This window comes from Carettochelys insculpta, chromosome 1, assembly GCF_033958435.1.
Source record: "Carettochelys insculpta isolate YL-2023 chromosome 1, ASM3395843v1, whole genome shotgun sequence".
NCBI lineage: Eukaryota > Metazoa > Chordata > Testudines > Carettochelyidae > Carettochelys > Carettochelys insculpta.
This window is the reverse complement of record NC_134137.1, coordinates 27353670-27373677: the sequence shown is the minus strand read 5'-3', so window position 1 is coordinate 27373677 and position 20008 is coordinate 27353670. Positions and strand designations below refer to the sequence as shown.

Here is a 20008-nt window from a genome sequence, read left to right as displayed (position 1 = left end):
CCATTATTATGAAAGACCCACACAAGCATCAGAATAAAATGAATGTCTGCAAAAAAGAGTCAAACTGATTATATAAAAAGTGATATCAAAACACAGTGAAAAACATGCTGCTTTCTCTATGTATCTCTTTCAGTTACCGTTAGCTTAGGGCAAAATAATTCATGAAGAAGTGTGACTTTTAGATTGACATATTGGCCTTTTGTACCATTTTGCACATTAACAATTTAACCCCTTTCTTTTTCGTTCTGTTTGGAGAATTATGAGCTTCCATAATTCCTCCCATTTTGGCCAGTCTACTTTTAGACTGCTTTTCAAGTGGTTAATCTTGTATTGTGTTCTGCTGCATTGTCAGTTTCAGGCTACGTCTAAATTTACTAAAAGCTTCAAAATGACCATGCTGATGGCCAGATCAAAGAATACTCATGAGGCGTTGATAGGAATGAGGGGATTCCAACGTTGGCAGGGTCCTTTCGAAAAGGACCCCCGTGTACACGAGCTGTGGGAGAGTGAACCACGGCACTTTCAAAGTGACGCGGCTGGCGGCATGCTAATGAGACGGTGAATATGCATTTCAGCGCCTCATGAGGATTCTTCGATCTGGCCATTAGCATGGCCATTTCAAAGTTTTTGGTAAGTGTAGACACGGCCACAGTGATTGATCCACCAGCTGTTGATTTTATTGCATCTGCTTAAATGAGATGAATCAATCTCCGAGTGTTCTTTCATGGCACGTGGTACTCCAGTGAAGAGTAGCCAGAGTTGATGGGAGAGCAGCCTTGCTGACATTATGGCATTACTGCGTGGAAGACAAAACAGTAAGTACATCAACGTCAGCTACACTATTTGCGTAGATGAAGTTGTGTAGGTTAGACTGACAGGGGTTTAGTGTAGAAAAGGAACATGCATAAATCATAAACTGATTTCTGGTAAAAACCCACAAATTTTAAAAGAATATTTTAGATTTCATGTGCAAATACAGAACAAAACAGGATTCAGCTGGTTGTGAAATTTTAAAAAGCCTATGATAACTGGCCAAATTTTTCAGAATTCCAATATTCCAACAAAAATATGTATTTTTAAGATTGTTTATGAAAAATGCCAAAATGTTCAACATTTGAAAAGTTTTGTGAAAATTCTTGGCATGTCTATCAATTGTTTTATTTCTATATTATCGAAATTGTGTTGTTAGAAATCAGCGTAAAACATTTTTATTACATGAAAATGATAGGCAATGATTTTACATGTGATATTTGGAACTCAGCACTTTTGATAAATGAGAATGTTAGACAACTTTGAACATGATTTTGATTTTAAAAGAATAAAATTACATGGATAATTTCCTGAAAAACAAGTAGTGAGTCAATTACAAAGCTTGCAAAACAGAATTAGGTCTGAAAGTCTGACATTCCAAAACCGTTTTTGACCAAGATGCTCTCCAAAGGTCTCCGTTTAACTGCCTGGTGCTGAGCTACTCACTTTAGAGTAACATCTTAAAAATTTTGTACGATATGAAACCAGATTTTCTCATACACTTTGGATTCAAAAGTGATAGTCACATTCATGTATTTTGACACCTCTTCACTACCAATTTCACCTAATACCTTATATAATACGGACTGATCAAGTAGACTTGGCAGCAAATGAATGAAAGAATACGGCATCTGTCTAGCTAAAATGAAATCTGCTACTAAGCCTTTGCAACCACCTCAGTAACTTACCTGCCTTTTGTCAGTCGTAAAAGGAATTTCCAGTAAGAAGGTCTCAGGCTCTGAACTTCCATCACAGCCTACAATCAGAACATTGATTACAATTTCTCCTACTAAGTAATTAAAACACTGGATACTAAGAAAATGAAAGCGACCTACCTGCAATTCTTACTCCCTACTGATATGCAGTCACTATAGAGACTTACCCTTGGAACTAGGCTAAGTGCGGATGACTAGACAGAGAACCAAAGTTAAAGTTTCTGACCATCAGACCAAAGTATGTCTGTTTCCCTGTGTGAAGCCTGGTCACCTGAGGTGCCTCCATCAATTCCCTTAGACACAAAGATAGAAGATATCCCACTTTATAGGGATACTCTGTGGGTGATTAGAGTATTATGTGGGTGTGGTGGGTTTTTTGTGGTGGTGGTGTTGTTGTTGTTAAGCACCAGAGACTAAGAATTGACTACAAGCAACTTGATATATTCTAACAGAGACGTGTAGAAAACAGATTCTCACTCCTGGAGAATAAAAAGCTCCAGAAATACATTCAGCCTGAGCAACAGAAGTAGGATTGGCAGATTCTGACAGCAGCACTCAGATGCAGGATGCAGTAGCAGAAAGTGGCAGGCAACTTGGTCAACACAACCAGGACTTTTGCAGCAGAGATGAGAAGTAGATTAAGAAAAGAATCACAGGACTAGAAGGGACCTTTTGAGGTCATCAAGCCCATTCCCCTGCACTCACAGCAGGACCCAGCACCATCTAGATCATCACTGACAGATGTTTGTCTACCTTGCCCATACGTACCTGAAAGCTGTTATCATGGAATACATCTGAGGCCACAACAAAGATCCAACGCACAACCCCTGTTTTACAAGGCCAGCACACTAAACACTGAGCTATTGGTTCAACAAGCACAGCCAGGGCTACACTGAATAAGGCAAGGAAAGAGAGGTGGGGTGAGCCATGGTGTAAGTGGAGGAAGAGATGGTTTTGAGGCACTACAGATAGGTGGTCAAGGAATAGCTGATTTCAGAGAGCAGAGAGGAGACAACTGCAGCTTCCTTCAAGTTGTAAATTGGAGATTTCCTTATTAGTTTCTTCAGATTTTTCTAATCTATAGCTGCAGTTAAAGTGGATTGGAATTTTTCCAATTCAGCAGTACACTGTGGTTAAATATTAAGAAGGAAAGCAAAATACCAAGTGAGGTGAAGTGCCTGCCAATCAGTGCATTCTTAATCACCTTTGAAATTTTTTTCCACACATGTCAAAACCTGCTTATGATCCCCACATTACATTACCAGTGATAAGCGGTCATGGAAGCACTCAATCATCTTCCCACAGTAGCAGTACAATATCAGTGTGGCCGATGCAGGAATAATAAGAGACAGACTGCACTAACTCCTGCTTTATTGCAGAATCTCATTTCAACCAATTGATTTAATCAAAAGTTGAAATAACTTGAACAAATTTTGCTTTTTACTTACCGCCTGAAAGCAGATTGCTGTGGAAATGGCATAGATGATGCTGTCTGCATGAGGAAAATAGGGAACCTTTCCTGCTTCAATTCCTTTGAAATACATGGTCTATAAAAACAGACAAATACACATGCTGAATAATCCAGACCAAAAGGCAAATAATATGTACTTTGTCTTTAGTTACGGTCCCATCCCTGAAGTCCCCTGCCAAATTTGTGACAGCTACTGAAATTCATATGACTTCTTTCCTAAGCAAGCGCTAGGACATGCAAACTTGTGGATATTCTGTAATTTACCTATGGATTCTCCACTGGAGTGATGTTTACATTCAGTCCATGGCAAGATGTAATGCAGGTTGAACCTCCCTAATCCAGCACCTTGGAACCTGACCTGGTGCTGGATGAGAGAATTTGCTGGACCACGGGAGGTAAATATTGTCTAGCAGCACTACCAACACTTCCACTGCTCACTGGGCTCTTAGAAGACACACGGGGTAAATTACAGCTAATAACAGCATGGAATTCTGAGTGCCAGGACTAGTGGCTGGAAACAAACTTTGTGGGACCACAGGAAACTTGGCCACACCCATGATAAGTGGTCAGCTGGATAACTAAAATCATGCCAGATTACGGATGTTGTGGAAGACAGGGTTCCCAATTAGAGAGGTTCAACCCTGTAAAGGTTTCCCAGTATTACTGGCTGCAGACTAACTGGAGGGGGAGAGCACAGAAGAGCAGCCATGGAGGCAAGCACAGCTTTAAGAACCCAGATCCATCCCATCTTTTACAGCTCTGGGGAAAAGCAATCCATTTTCTATCACTGCTTTTGCAGTGATTGCTGAGGCAGCTAGCCGTGGGAACCACTCAGACAGATACAGCTGCATGCACTTCTTTCCACTGTTTCTGGGGCATGCAGCTCACTGGTCACCAATGAAATCCACTTCAGATTCCCTCTCCCATGCACCCAGTAAGCAACATGCAGCCTGCCAGAGAATGAGGGAATGTAAAAGAGAACCACAAACCAGTGGAAGAGAGCAAAAATAAAATGAAAATGAAATAACTAGAAAGCTTTCAAAGACAGAAAGAATAAAGACAAGAATAAAGGTAGACTGGAGGTCACAGAGCATGGAGAGAGACATCGAGGGACAATGATCACACTGTACCATGGTTTAGTTTGAGAGATGGGAATGCCCACCCATCACCCACTCTGAAGCAGGTGGCAAACAAACCAAGCTTAAGAACCAGTCACAATGTAAATAGATGCCTAGTTTGTCAAAGCAGTGACAGTTTCCATCTTCAAAATTAGCTGAACATTAACTAGCCTTCATAGAGCTCTGTGAGGAAAGTTAAGAAACACCATGGACTCCCCTCCTCCCCCATATTTGCTAATGTCATACAATTATGACACATTTATCCAATGCACGCCTTGAGGTATCATTTAAAAAGTCTTGATCTGCTGAACATTACTATATTGTTGAGTTATATGCCCTGTCACTGAGTGTGAAGTTATAAAGTACTGCTCTGTGTGTAGTATCAGAGAGGTAGCTGTGTTAGTCTGTAGCTTCGAGAACAACAAAAAGTCTTGTGGCACCTTATAGACTAACAGATATTTTGGAGCATAAGCTTTTGTGGGCAAACACCCACAAAATACATCTGATAAAGCGGATCTTTGCCCACGAAAGCTTATGCTCCAAAATATCTGTTAGTCTATAAGGTGCCACAAGACTTTTTGTTGCTCTGTGTGTGTGTGTGTGTGTGTGTGTGTGTGTGTGTGTGTGTGTGTGTGTGTGTGTGTGTGTGTGTTACTGAAATAGGTCAAGTAGGGAATGGTCAGCTAGAATAAGTAGCAACAAAGGAGCAATTATCGCTGGCCAGATAGGTTTTGATGGGCTATGAAGAAGAATACATTCTCCCAGAGGCCTCTCTAGAGAGGGCACAAATGCACTGAGGACCACCTGACCCCACATCTCTGCAACGATCTTTCTAGCAGCTGGAAGAAAACGTAAAATAGGGACTCATCTTGCCTTAACTGACCGCCCGTGTCTAATTAGCCTGCTGCGGCAGGACAGCTCTACATAAGCCTCAAGGGCTCTTTTATGTAGGTAATAGAAACCCATTTACCCACCTCCCACTGTATCTGCCCTTGATAAGGCTCTTACAGCCCACTGCTTTTGGTCTGCCATAATACATAAGATGATACATCTGTGTTACACTTTACCAAAAAAAAGATGTGCTTTTGGTTGAAGTGCACGAGGAATCTCAGCTCAGAATAGAGGCTGGTGCATGTCCACTTTCCTGTACTAACAAGGCAAACAAATTCATAAGTTTATGCTGTCCAAAGGAGAACGGAGCAGTGCAGCATGGTGTATTTCTATGATGTAAGTGCCGGAGCTGAGGTGACTGGTTACTGCTGCTCTCTCTCTAGGACTCATGCACGGCTCAGGGAAGATTCATTTGATTTAGCTGGGGCTGGGGCTCCACGTGCTGATGACTGAATGATCACAGCACATGGAAGGGTTTGCTGGTCGTTACTGTCATAGCATTGTGAGAGACAGTCCAGGTAGAGAGTTAGGGGGCACAGCAGTCCCACTGATCCAGGTTGAACTGTGGGGATCCTGTCATATAGTACAAATGTGATTATTGTGGCAGATAGCTGAAATGACTTGTCTGAGTGTAAGTGCTGAGATTAGAATGTAGAGTCTCCTGAATCCTATTAAACAGCACTTTGTTAATGAGCACTTGGGAACCTGTAACAAGAACTGGCAGGCCCTACTTAGAGCATTTAGTGTGCAACACATGAGTGCACTTTATTAATATTCCCCCTTCCTCGCAGTGTGTATTACCCCATCTGTAGAAGAGCCTTCTGGTTTCTAAGTGCCTAAAGAACCTTTGAAAAGGAGACTCTGGCCCCTAAGTCACTTAGATGCTTTTAAAAAATTTACCTCAAATGTCTGCATGACATTTCACAGCATGGATTCACTTATTTTAAAGGGGTATTTTAGGCTTTGGAGATTACAGGAGGTAACCTCTGATACGTACTTCTTTTAAGAAAGAACAAAGCCAACAAGATACAACGGGTATTTTGCTACTCTTAAGCAACTCAAAATCACATAGTTTTCTTTTTGAGAAAACATGTAAAGTTTATTTTGTTGAACACAGCTTGACCGTCCAAGCAGCATACGCCTCTTCGGTCAGTTACCCTTGGCTTGCATAATCTTGTAAAAGTAGTAAAAACTGGAAAAAGCCACACACAGTATTTTTCTTATTTCACTGTAGCCACAGTGTCTCAAAGTCCAGAGAAAATGATCAGCACTCAAGCATAACGTTTTTTTGACATTGCATCTGAGGACATGGGTCTTTACCCTAAGAAAGTTTATACTCCAAAATATGTAGTACTTTAAACACTAACAAAATAATTTATTAGGTGAGCTTTCGTTGGACAGACCCACTTCTTCAGACCATAGCCGTACCAGAACAGATGCAATATTTAAGGCACAGAGAACCAAAAACAGTAATCACAGTGGACAAATCAGAAAAAAATTGATGAAGGTGAGCAAATCAGAGCGTAGAGGAGTGGAAAGGGTGCGGGGGAGGTCAAGAATTAGATTAAGCCAAGTATGCAAACGAGCCCCTATAGTGACTCAGAAAATTCTCATCCTGGTTCAAACCGTGTGTTAATGAGTCGAATTTGAATATGAAAGACAGTTCGGCAGTTTCTCTTTCAAGAGTGGTGTGAAAATTTTTCTTCAGTAACACGCAAACTCTTAAGTCATTAACAGAATGACCCACTCCATTAAAATGCCGGTGAACAGGTTTGTGGATCTGGAGTGTTTTTATGTATGTTTTGTGCCCATTAACTCTTTGTCTAAGAGAGTTTGAAGTCTGTCCAATATACAAAACATTATTGTTGGCACATGATGGTACATATGATGTTAGTTAAGGAACATGAGAATGTGCCCATGATTCTGTGACTAACCTGGTTAGGTTCAATGATGGTATCTCCAGAAAAGATATGTAGACAAAGCTGGAGTGTGGCATCCTGATTAATCGAGGCATAAGTTGATGGTGGGGTGCAGATTGTTATCAACCATCAACTTATACCTCAATTACTCCACGTGAGAGATACATTTCCTGGACGCTATGCTACAAATCAAGGATGGCCTGATCAGTATCACACTCTACCAGAAACCCACTGATCGCAATACTTTACCTACACCCTTCTAGCTTCCATCCTGCACACATAACTAGATCCATTGTTTACAGTCAAGCCCTTAGGTACAATCACATTTGCTCTGATCCAACTGACAGAGACCAAAAATTACAAGATCTTTACCAAATATTCATAAACCTGAATTACCCACCAGGAGAAATAAAAAAACAAATTAACAGGGCCAGACGAATACCCAGAGACCAGCTACCACAGATAGGCCCAAAAAAGCCAAGAACAGAACACCACGGGTCATCACCTACAGCTCACAACTCAAACCACTGCAACGAATTATTAAAGACCTACAACCTATCCTTAGTCAGGATGCCACACTCCAGAAGTCCCTTGGTGACAGGCCTGTTCTCTCCTACAGACAACCTCCCAGCCTTGTAAGGATTCTCACCAACAGCCACAGTCTATATCGCAGGAACACCAGTCCTGGAACTTTTCCTTGCAACAAAGCCTCCTGCCAGCTTTGTCCACATATCTTCTCTGGAAATACCATCACTGGACCTAACCAGGTTATTCACAGAATCACAGGCACATTCTCATGTTCCTCAACTAACATCAAATATGCCATCATGTGCCAACAATGCCCAGATGCTTTGTATATTGGACAAACCTCAAATTCCCTTATATAAAGAGTTAATGGGCAAAAACAGACATAAAAACACTCCAGATCCACAAACCTATTAGCCAACATTTTAATGGAGCGGGCCATTCTGTTAATGAGATAAGAGTTTGAGTGTTACTGAAGAAAAATTTTCACACCACTCTTGAAAGAGAGACTGTCGAATTGTCTTTTATATTCAAATTTGACACACTAGCACGTGGTTTGAACCAGGATGAGAATTTTCTGAGTCACTATAGGGGCTCGTTTGCATACTTGGCTTAATCTAATTCTTGACCACCACCCCCCTTCTACCCCTCCACTCTCTGATTTGCTCACCTTGATCAATTTTCTTCTGATTTGTCCACCTTGATTACCATTTTTGGTTCTCTGTGCCTTAAATATTGCGTCTGTTCTGGTATGGCTATGGTCTGAAGAAGTGGGTCTGTCCCATGAAAGCTCACCTAATTATTTTTTTAGTCTTTCAAGTGCTACTTTACTGCTTTTTTGTTTTGATAGTATAGAGACTAGCACAGCTCCCTCTCTGATACTATCCAAAATATCTGTTAGACTAGAAGTTGCCACAGGACTTCTTGTTGTATTTTCTTTATTATAAATGGAGCCCTGAACTACATAAAACTAATATAACAGCGATAAATCTCTGGGACCGGGCTGTGTTAACATATCATCACATAAACCACCTTCAGAATCTGAGCCTGGATTGTAAGGAATATGTAGGACCATGTTATGTATTTCTCTTTATTTCACATTTCTTTTTACTCTTCTCATTTCTCTTTTCTTGAAAGCAAATTCATAGCTGGCAAAGGGGCTGGATTAACAGTATTAGAGACTGGAGTCCTTGAGGTCAGTGGAAGGAAGTGGCAGTGGTTCAAGATCTAGGTGTAATGGTTAGGCATTGTCAATTTATCCCAGTGGGGATGCTGGGGCATGAGCCAGGACTAACTTGTGATTTCACAGAAAAATCAGACTGAAACTTAACAACTTAGTTACACCCTACACAATACTCCAAAGAATGACCTCTCCTTTTCTATTCCATCTCACATATGAATAAACTGTTAATATAAATGTGGACATAAGAACAGTGCCTGAATTGTTTGTATAAGCAGTCATTCTTCATTTTTACTTTCTCCTAGGCTAACATGATTTTAACAGCTCATCAAAGTAAAACAGAATAGATTTTCAGACTCAGAACAAAAAGAACTGCAACTAGTGGTCACGTTCCAGGTTAGAATGTGATCAATTCCAGTGAACAGAAAAGCAATTTCAGCTGCATTGCTAAAACCCAAACTATGTTGAGTTACCATAATTCAGACTAATGCCAAAAGCAGGGAACAGAGGCAGGAAGTCAGCTGCAGCTTTTGGCAATAAATCTGAAGGGAAGGACTAGTTTTGATTTGTGTTTGTGGCGGAAACAGACAAAATGTACATTCTTGGAACTTTTAGATTGGAAATTATGCAAAGGCAACACAGCAGGAGGCTACCCAAAAGGCAGTTATCAGGAGATGATGGGGAATATATATACATGGACAAGAGACTGTTAGACTTCATTCCGGAAAGGAGGGGTTGAAGGAAATGAGACCGCAGAACTGAGCCATCTCTGGACACAGCTGGTGTAATAGTATCATTGTACAATTTCATGTTACATTTCCACTTTTGGCCAATAGTTGTAACATTTGTTTTCTTCCTTCACCCTGTTTGCACAGCTAAGATGACACATGTTGGAACTAACAGTGTACCTTACCTCCACTAATTTGCAAGCCAGGTACATGGAGATAGTCGTGCTCTTGTAAAACATCATAGAAACTCCTGCAAGGGACCCTGCAACAATGAGAAAACAAAATTATTGGTAAGAGCTTCAACTACTTGTCTGCTGTTGCTATATTACTTAGAGCTCATTGAAGTCCTGACACTACACAATCTTGTGACCAACAGCCAGTAATGTTTCTGTGCTGTCTATGAAAGCGTCTTTTATGCTTTTTATAAAGGACAGACATTTCTTGTTTTGACACTACGAGCCAAATCTTTAGCCCCGTTGCCAGCTCCCTGGCCCCAAATACCAACCACCTCCCCAAAACTGGTCCCAAAGATGCCTACAGCTGAGATGCTCTGGACAGTCTCTACAAACCCACATCCCTGCTGCATAGCAGGCCCCAAGGAGCAGCACTGTGTACCAGGCAGACAGTGAACACTTTGTACATACTCACTTCCCACTCCCTCAGGGATGTGCTTTGGGCGCAGTGCCTCTTTCTAAATGAGCATGCTAATGGCATACAGAGCAACTTCTATGATGAACCAGGAAAGATCAAGTATCGAGCAGGAAACTAGGGAAGATTTGTGCCGAGTACAATTTATTGCCGGTGATGCTAAACACAAAGAGCGCAAGTGTAATTTATAAAAGGAATCTTCAGAACAAAAGTATCACGTTTCGATTAAACCACCTAAATGCTCATTTTCATTTCAACACAAGCTTCAGATCTCTCTTCCTGTGTACAAAGCGCTTTGAAATTCTAAAACAAGAACTGCAGGGCAGATGCCGGACTATACCTCTACAGTAACATTGCAGTAATCCAGTACCTCTAGATTAATACTTAACAGCATATGATGCGTTTCATCCTTAAGCATCCTAAGGCGCTTTACAAATGAGGGAGTAAATGGTGTTCTGTGCCTATGCTGGGGGGAGAATAGCATGCCCATAATTTAAGTCCAAGTGCCAGAGTAAGGAAGGAGAATGGTCTCAACAGTGGCTACGCTAGGGAACTGATTCTTGTGGCCGTCAGCACCCCAATGTTCCAAGAGTTATCCTGATGAACTCCTGGGATTGTGTGCACTTGTTCTGCACAAACAAAGGGGGTTGCACACTGGCCATGGACTGTCCTACATATGCTATCAAGATACCATGAAGCATAAAGGCAGGGTTTTGCTCCCTATGGATAGGTTTACATTGTAAGCAAAGGCACGCGTGTAGCACAAGCAAGTACATTGTGTTAGCTGTAGCCTACCTGGCACAGGGAACAATATTAGAACAGACATGGCTGTGCAGGCTTCAGTGTGGGCTAGATAAAACCATGCAAACCAGATAGAACTCCACCATGAAGCCACTGAGAGCTCCATGCCAGTCCCAACACTGGATGAAGGAGGAGGGTTGGTCAGATGTGTGTCAATGCGCTGACCGTCAAACAACAATACGAATGAAATCTGATGCCAGTATAACCAAATGTTTTAAGATGCCGGCTCAGAAGTCGCCCGAATGAACAAGGTCCGCGATACCAATCAAGTGATCAGGGTTGGGTCGATAAGTTGGCTACCGAAAGAAAATTACACCTAACACATATGCTATCCATTGGAACATGGAACGTCCGAACACTGTGGGCAACTGGAAAATTAGAGCTGCTTTGGAAGGAAATGGAGAGATATTGAGGTGATATACTTGGACTGGCAGAGATGCGTTGGACAGGATAAGGAGAGATATGCGGATGTGAAGTAATTTGGTCAGGAAACGAAATGAAGCATGACACAGGAGTTGGATTCCTTCTTAGCAAAACAGCTATAAGAGCATTATTAGGATACAAACCGGTGAGTGCAAGAATGATGGTTGCACGATTCGAAGCAAAACCATTCAACATCTCAGTCATTCAGGTGTATGCACACACCTCGGACAGTACGGAGGAAGAGATTGCACTATTTTATACAGACTTGACAAAGACAGTGGAGGAGATACCGAAGAAAGATGTGTTGATCAAAGGATGAGATTGGAATGCAAAGGTTGGAAGAGATAACGAAGGTTGGGAGAGAGCCATGGGAAGGTTTGGATATGGAGAAAGAAACGAACAAGGTGAGAAACTGTTAGAGTTTGCTACAGAGCATGAGATGGTGATTTGCAACATGAGATTCCAACAAAAGGACTGTAGGAAGTGGACACATGGCGATCGAATGACGGGAAGTCCAAGAACATGATAGATATGATTTTGATAAGAAGAAGATGGATAGCATCAGTACAGCAGTGCCGAACTTTCCAAGGAGCGGATACAGACTCAGACCACAGTCTAGTGATCGCAAATATCAAGATAAAACTCAAAAGAAAATATAAGACAGTTTAAGAAAAGAAGAGATGTGTCGAGGCTATGTGAGGAAGAAACAGGGAACGCATACAGAACAGCGCTTGAAGAGAAGATTATCGCCACAGAGAAAGACTTAGATAAGAGAGTCGCAGGGATAGCCATTGCTATAGAAGAAGCAATTGAGCAGACTATTCCAGAAGAAGAAAAGATCAATAAGAAGTGGATTACCCAGAAGACACTGAAGTTGGTTCAAGAGAAAAGAGCGTTGAAGATCAGGAGAGATGTTTCTGAGATGGCAGAACAGCAGTATAGGATGAAATGGAATGAGGAAAGGAAAGCAGCCAGAAAGGATAAGGAGAAATGGTTAGAGGAGCAATGTGAAGATATTGAGAGGTATTACAGCGAATGTAAGACCAGGGAGGTGTATAAGACAATTAGGAATATTAATAGAAAATGGCAATCAAAGCAGATGGCTATCAAAGATGAGAACAAAGAAGTGCTCAAGAACAGGGAGAAGATTGTGCAGCGATGGACAAGATATTGCACTGATCTATACAAAGCACAGTTGGACCCGAGTGTCTCAGAGAGAGTGATTGAAGAATTGAAAGAGAGATCTCCCCGAGCATCGAGAGCAAGACCAATATTTCAAAGGAGGAAGTAGAAAAAGCAGTGAAACAACTAAACAACAAGAGCCCTGGAAATGATAAGATCACGGGAGAGATGATCAAATATGGTGGAGAAAGCATGATTCAGGAAATACACCAACTACGTAATATAGCATGGACAGAAGGGAAGGCACCTAAGGAATGGACAAGATCTGTGCGAGTGACAATACCCAAGAAAGGAAGTACATTGGAGTGCAAGAACTACAGAACGATTGCCCTAACGAGTCATCTAGGTAAAGTGCTGATGATGATACTGACTGAGAGATTAAGATCGCAGATAGAAGAACATATAGCAGAAGAGCAAGCAGGGTTCAGAAAAGATAGAAGTACCATACAGCAGATATTGGCACTAAGACTGATAGTGGAGAAAGCTCAAAGAAAGAACAAAAACGTATACACTTGCTTCGTCTATTTTCAAAAGGCATTTGACAGTATAGATCAGAAAGAGATTTGGGCGGTGTTGGAGTCATACGGATACAGATAGCAGACTAATACAGTTGTTGAAAGATATCAATGGTAGTGTGGAGGCAGTGGTGAGAACATGCAGGGAGTTTGGAAGTTGGTTTAAAACAAGTAGAGGTACGAGATAAGGAGATCCAATATCGCCAAGTATCTTCATCGCACATCTGGAAAGAGTGATGGACAAGATAAGGAAGAGGTAGAAGGGATATCTGTGCACGGGAAAAGAATTAACAATGTTCGCAGATGATATAGTTATCATTGAGGAAGATGAGAAGCTAGCCAAAACGGTGCAGGTGTTAAACGAAGAAGGGAAGCAATACAGACTGATTATGAACATCGATAAAACAAAAACAACGGTATTTGGAGATAAAGAAATAGGAAGGAAGATCAGTGTGGATGGTCTTGAACTAGAAAATGTAGAGAAGTTCACATATCTGGGGAGCAACATAATGTATGATCTAGACTGTAAGAAGGAAATAGCGAGAACAATAGCGAAAGAAAGTGAGTTTGAAAGCAATGGATAAGATCTGGAAAAGCAAAGCCATTAGCTTAAGAACGAAGCTGGGCGCCTTGAAAACGTGTGTATTCAGCAGCATGTTGTATGGATGTGAGACATGGGTGATAATGAAAGATTCGAAAAGAAGAATATTGGCGTTCGAAAGGAGTTGTTATAGAAAGATTCTGAGAATAGGATGGATGCAGAAGGTCACCAGTGAGGAATTATATAGGAAGATACAGCCGGAAGAGAACCTGCTGCAGAAGGTTATAAAGTGGAAGCTACAACTATTTGGACATATTTGCAGAATGAATGACAAATGAAAAATCAAGACCATGGTATTCGGAATAATGGATGGTTTGAATAGGAGAGGCAGACCACACAGAGAATGGATATATGATGTAGTAGATTGGTGTGGAGCTAGTATACAGAAACTAAGCCACTCTGCACTGGATAGGGAAAGATGGAAGAAAATAGTGAGAGAGGCATCAGACACCAACGGGCACTGAGCCCACGATTATTGATGATGATGATGATGATGAAACTGGATAGGGACCCTGACTCCATGCTCAGATAGTTAGTCCACAGTGAAGCCCATATTTCCTTCTCTAAACTACCATTGCTATCCATTCTAGCTACATCAAGCCAGCATGGTCACATGTAGGCATGCTACAATCACACCTCTTGCAGGGCAGAAATCCCTTTTGTGTTTTATACACACTCAGTGGAAGGGAAGATAATCAGGCCTGGTTCTGGGGGTGGGTAAGCAGCCCTTCACTGACTGGCTGACTGGCTATTTTCTGTTCCACTGACGAGTCAATTTTATTCTTTATTTGCTTATTTCCATCTCTTGGGGAGTGCTGAAAACTACTCAGTCTGGCAAAATGCTTGCCACCCCTCCTGTTATGCACAGCCTATTGTACAATCAGAAAGGAGGGGGAAATATGGTTAGAGATACTGAGGGGTAAGCCACTAATCTTACAAAGTGTTATGCAACCTTTAATGGCCACACTGGAAACAGAGAATCTTGGGTTTTAAGGGCTTCATTCATTAGCTCCCCTGGGCAGTGGAGGGTGGTGGGGAGCCTTGCTGGGTCCCTGGGTAAGGTGAGGGGGCCCAGGTCCTGGAAGAGGTGTGGTCTCACATGGAAGGGATGGGGCTGGAGTACCCAGAACTCACCACTGCATGGAACACACCTTACTGTGCCCTGTTCCTCCCTCCCTGCCTGCACCACTCCATGGTGATGGTGGTGGCGGTGGCCAGGAGCCCCAGGCTGTTTTGAATCACCAGGCCCCATGGCAACTGCCCCCTCTGCCACTGGAATTCAAATTCTGTTCTTTAGATGAAAGACAAGCTCAGTCCCTGCCCTCACTAGTATTTGACTCTCTGGTTCCAGGAAGTCCAGATATTTTACAGCTCTTGCTAGATATGCAGCCAGTCCCTCTAGCTAAGCAACAGGAACATATTTATAGCTATGACTTAATCTGATGTTGTCAGTCTAATGACAATATTCCTGAACTTAGAACTAGACACTTCTTTGCCTGGACTTACCTGCTATAAGAGCATGAATTTCATCATCCAGATTTCGTACCCAGCGCAAGAAGCAACTAGAACCCTGTGGTGGGAAGCAATACAATAGCCTTTGTTAGTGCTTTATTTAACATGTGATTGACTTGGTTACATTACTGTATAATCCAATGATCATTCACAAATACCTACACAAGTTATTCAGGAAGGGCCAACACCCACCTCCCTGACATCTGTGTCTGCTGCTATTATACCCATTTAGAAGGTGCAGACCATCAGGTAGAAGGGCACACTTTATGTATGTTCGATTAAGAGCAAACAATCTTTTCTCAGCATTTGGGAGCATACATAGCGTGATCAAACAAACTACACCTTAAACTGAAGGGAGAAGGGAAAGTCCACCTGCTCATTTATCACTTTTCATATAGATGGAGCAGCTTCATTTGCTGATCTATCTCCCACTCCTGCCCTTGCTGTGAGGAAAAAGAGTAGCCCTGAGGGCAGGAGGATGATGACTTTAGTAGACCTCCATAAGGGCCAGACCACCCTGAAGTTCCCTACCTGCCCAGCAAACAGGAGAATCACATCTCATAGAAATGGAAGGGACCTCAGAAGGTCATTGAGTCCAGTCCCTGCCCTATTGGCAGAACCAAGCACCATCCCTGACAGAGTTTTTTTTAAATCTATTTGCCCCAGACCCCTAAATGGCCACCTCAAGGACTGAGCTCACAATCCTGGGTTTAGCAGGCTAATGCTCAAAGCACTGAGCTATCCCTTCCCCACTATATTTTGATAAAATTAGGCTCTTAGTAACCTATAGTTTTTGCATACCGCTATAAATCTTAATGGAATAGCAGCGTTGCTGTTGCCATGTTAGGTCTGAGGTGAGAAACAAGGTGAGTGATAGAATTTATTTTATTGGACCAACTTCTGTTGGTGGAATGCACAAGCTATCAAACTGTGCAAGCTTGTCCTCAGGTCTCATTAGAATTCAGAGTAACCTGTTGTTACTATGAGCAATTCCTAGACCTAGAGTGTTCAAGACCAGAAAGGACTATCAGTATAAATCATTTAGCCTTACCTCCTGTACAGCACAGACCACCCAGTTACCTTCATATAGAACCAAATAATTCATCTTTGATCAAACCATAACTTGTGTTTGGCAAAAGCATAACTTCCGAAAAAACATCTGAAGATATCAAGATTTTTGAAGTGGTCTAAGATGGTTCCTCATTGCATCTTGCATTCTATTTTTGGCTTTCAATACATGGGTAGTTAGAAGGTACTATATAGGAGCTGGTTATATTACACTATGTTTAGTATATGAGGTATAAATACAAAGTGAAAAACAATGTAACCTACATCCAAAAAGCAGTCACTCTTCAAAATTTAAAACAGCTGGCGGAATATTTTACCCATTATATACTCCAGATAAGATCTGAGGGGCTGTCATTTGAACAACAAAATATGTAGAACTAAATAAAATTTGAGGTCTTTTTAAAAAAATAAATATATTTCCAAGTGCAGTTCCACCAACATTTTTAGTGCTGTTAATTAACAATTAGTGTGTCTAATTCTAGCAACTTGAAATGAAAAGTGATATTCTGTTTTCTTGCTTTGCAGTTGGTAACAGTTGATTATGAAAGGAGGACCTAGTGGTTTGTAGTTTTTGGATACTCACATACTTATGCCTGGATAAGCAACTGAAATATTGTTAATTTAGTTAAGGATATGCAATCGCTACTTTTATATCAACATTTGCATATACCAGCATGTTCTGCATGTGGCTGTAGGTTGGGCCATATTCGCAACTGGCGTAAATCAATTTAATTCAGTTGACTTCAGGGGAGCTGCACTAATCGACATCAGCTTGACAATACAGCGTACATCAGTTTAGAATGTGAAACTGGAGTAGAAGATAGCTTCCCAAGAGATGTGTGGAGTGTCACAAGAGTAGCACATATCAAGCATCAGAGGGGTAGCTGTGTTAGTCTCCATCTGCAAAAGCAACAAGGGGTCCTGTGGCACCTTATAGACTAACAGAAATGTATGAGCATGAGCTTTCATGGGCAAAGACCCGCTTATCCTGCAATTTTTTGCAGGTACTTTTGAGGTTGTAACAAGCAAGAGGATAAAAAATTATTCTTGTTAAGCACTGAGTACAGGATACAAAGCAAAGGGCTTACATTGCAGCAAGGGCAGTTTAGGTTGGATATTAGGAAAAACACCCCATCACCATAATTAAACACTGCAACAAATTGCCTAGGAAGGTTGTGGAATACCCATCATTGTCTAACCCATTCTTAAAACTTCCAACACCTTTCAGAACGTGTCCAGTTAATACTTACTCCTGCCTTGAGCGGAGGGGACTGGACTAAATGACCTACTGAGGTCCTTTCCAGGCCTACACTTGTACGATTCTAAGGTAGAATTGAACATGTCAGTGTTGACCTAAAACCTCTGAAAAGTCTGGGAGCTGCACACTTGAGAAAGTGCATCTTCTGGGAACTACTGTCTCTGGTGCAGACACTAAAGCTGTGTAACAGAAAGGTTGCTGACACCATCTGGGATGCACCCTTCACTTTAAAACTCACTTTCCTACATGTCTGAAATAGCTCAAAATCTGCTCACCTTCAGGGCATACTGCAAACCTCACCTAGCTTTTTTTGGGCACTTGTGAGGAGAAGGGAAGATTCAATCCTCAGCTAGGGTATTGGCTTGACATTTATAATTTGATTGCAACTAGCTTTGACAGCTAGATAGGACATGATCATTAGACTTTGTCATGGGCTGAGGGTCCATACAGGGGATTAACGTGTAAGTAAAGACGGAGGCTTTGTATTTAGAAATCAACATAAACTAAATTAAGTTTCCAATGTTTTTGCACTTACTTTGTATATACTGACAAAAGATCCCAGAAAAGCACCAAGCTGGAAGTTTTCCTTGTTATAGAATAGTGAAAGCATCCGGGAAGGTTTTGTAAACAGATGCCTGAACGCTGATGGGATTCGAAGGCAACACTGGATCAGGTAACCAACACTGAACATTCTAATGAAGCCCTGGAGAAAAAGTTAAGACACACAATTAAAAACAAAACAAAACACAAAGCAAAACAAAAACCCTTGAGCTACACAAGTAAACTGGTAGCTTGTTTATTAAATATAGAATTTTAAAAGCCTACTTAGTTGACATTATTTCAAATGTACCCTCCCTTCTTGGAACTTGAAACTAGCTTTTTGAACCAATTTCCCTATAAAATAACTAGGAAATAGACTCCTAGACTGCCTGTATTGAAAGCTCTTCTTTTAATTTGAATGGATACTGAAAAGGCCCCAAAGGCTACACACGATCTCTACTCCAAAATTCTGTTCTCTGAAACAGTCCCGATGGCTTAACTTCCAACCACAATTGGGTATGGAAATAAAAACAGTGTGGTGAAGAAAATACACCACATACTCAAACATCTGGAGAAAGTACTGGGCGTGTGGGTGGAGGTAGTGGGGAGGGACCCATAATAAAACAAAATCCTTTCAGAAAACGATGAATTAGATAGTGACACTAGCTTCTCTGCCCATGTCCATGGTTCTCAACAAACAACTGACTTGCAGGCTTTGCAAAGTCTGCTATTGAAGGAAGTGCAAACCCAGAGGAGAACTCAGGTACAAAACTTAAAAAAGATGAACACAAGTTCGTATGATTTTTTTCCTACTGCTGCACCCTTACAGACTGGTCTGTCTCAGAGTTTGTTTAGTATAGTGCCAGAATTAAGACTGGGTCAGTGTTTCATTATAAAGTATTTTCTTTTTCGGGTTCTTTTAATTTTCTCAAATGTTTCTTAAGCTCATGTTTAGCCCACAGGTGACCATCTCTGAAAAGTCCGAAGAAAATCTATCAGTCACTTAAAAATCATCTTCATGTGTGTGTGCGTGTGGGGTTGGGGGAGATGGAAGGGGAGCCTTCAGCTTTTAAGAAAACTATTTATAAAGTCCCCCTTATTTCTTTTCCTTACAGTTTGATAAGAACAGTTTGTTATAAAGCATTAATCTAGGTATGTGTTCCCAATGAGTTAAGCAGGCCCCAGAGTGGGATGTTTCAGTGACCAAGGTTTCTGTTGCTTGTTTATAAAACCACTGAACAGAGGATTGAAATTGGCAATCTGTCCAATTCCGAAATTAAAAATCTATGCCTCATACAGGACATTTCAATCCCTCATAAAGAATCCTAAAGCTTTATTCTGATGAAACATCAGTCAACAATTTCTTGCCACAATGATATTCCATCACCCCGTGGTGTCCGACTAGTTCTGAAGCAGGGCAAACTAGCCACATTATTCTGAAAATATATTTATTGTTCAAGCCAACTCACCACATTCAATCAGCAAAATAGCCACATGTGGCTAGTGGATAGCATGTTGAACACCACAGCCACTGACTGTTACTTGTGAAACTGTTTATGAAACAAAATAAGTGCTGTACACTTTAGATAATGAGGTTTGGAAGTGGATGATGAGTAGTTGAGCAGTCTGGAATAAATGTACTGTGTGTTTTACAATGTTGCTGGTGAAGAGGCATAGCCAGATTTATGAAAAAGGTCCTATGTCTCCTTTACATTTGGCCTGAAAAACTGAACTAAAGTTAAGCTTTTGAGGTAAGTAAATTATATCCTTTGGGGCACTTTTAGATCATATTTTCCACACAGTTTACATCACAGTATGGTGTGATCATGTAAGGTAAATCTCTGTCACAAACAGAGACAGGCAGAATTAAATTTACTCTATGA

General features: G+C 41.2%; 1 protein-coding gene across 2 annotated transcripts in view; it reads right to left on the bottom strand.

Moving 5' to 3' along the window:
• The window catches only part of TMEM135 (transmembrane protein 135), a 433205-nt gene that overhangs the window by 5291 nt on the left and 407906 nt on the right, over window positions 1-20008 (bottom strand). For both annotated transcript variants that reach the window (XM_074983922.1, XM_074983931.1), the window contains 5 exons: window positions 18121-18288; window positions 15254-15317; window positions 9763-9839; window positions 3194-3292; window positions 1719-1786 (listed from right to left, as the gene is read on the bottom strand). In XM_074983922.1, the coding sequence (XP_074840023.1) occupies window positions 1719-1786; window positions 3194-3292; window positions 9763-9839; window positions 15254-15317; window positions 18121-18288 (476 nt within the window). The remainder of the gene's footprint in view (window positions 1-1718; window positions 1787-3193; window positions 3293-9762; window positions 9840-15253; window positions 15318-18120; window positions 18289-20008) is intronic.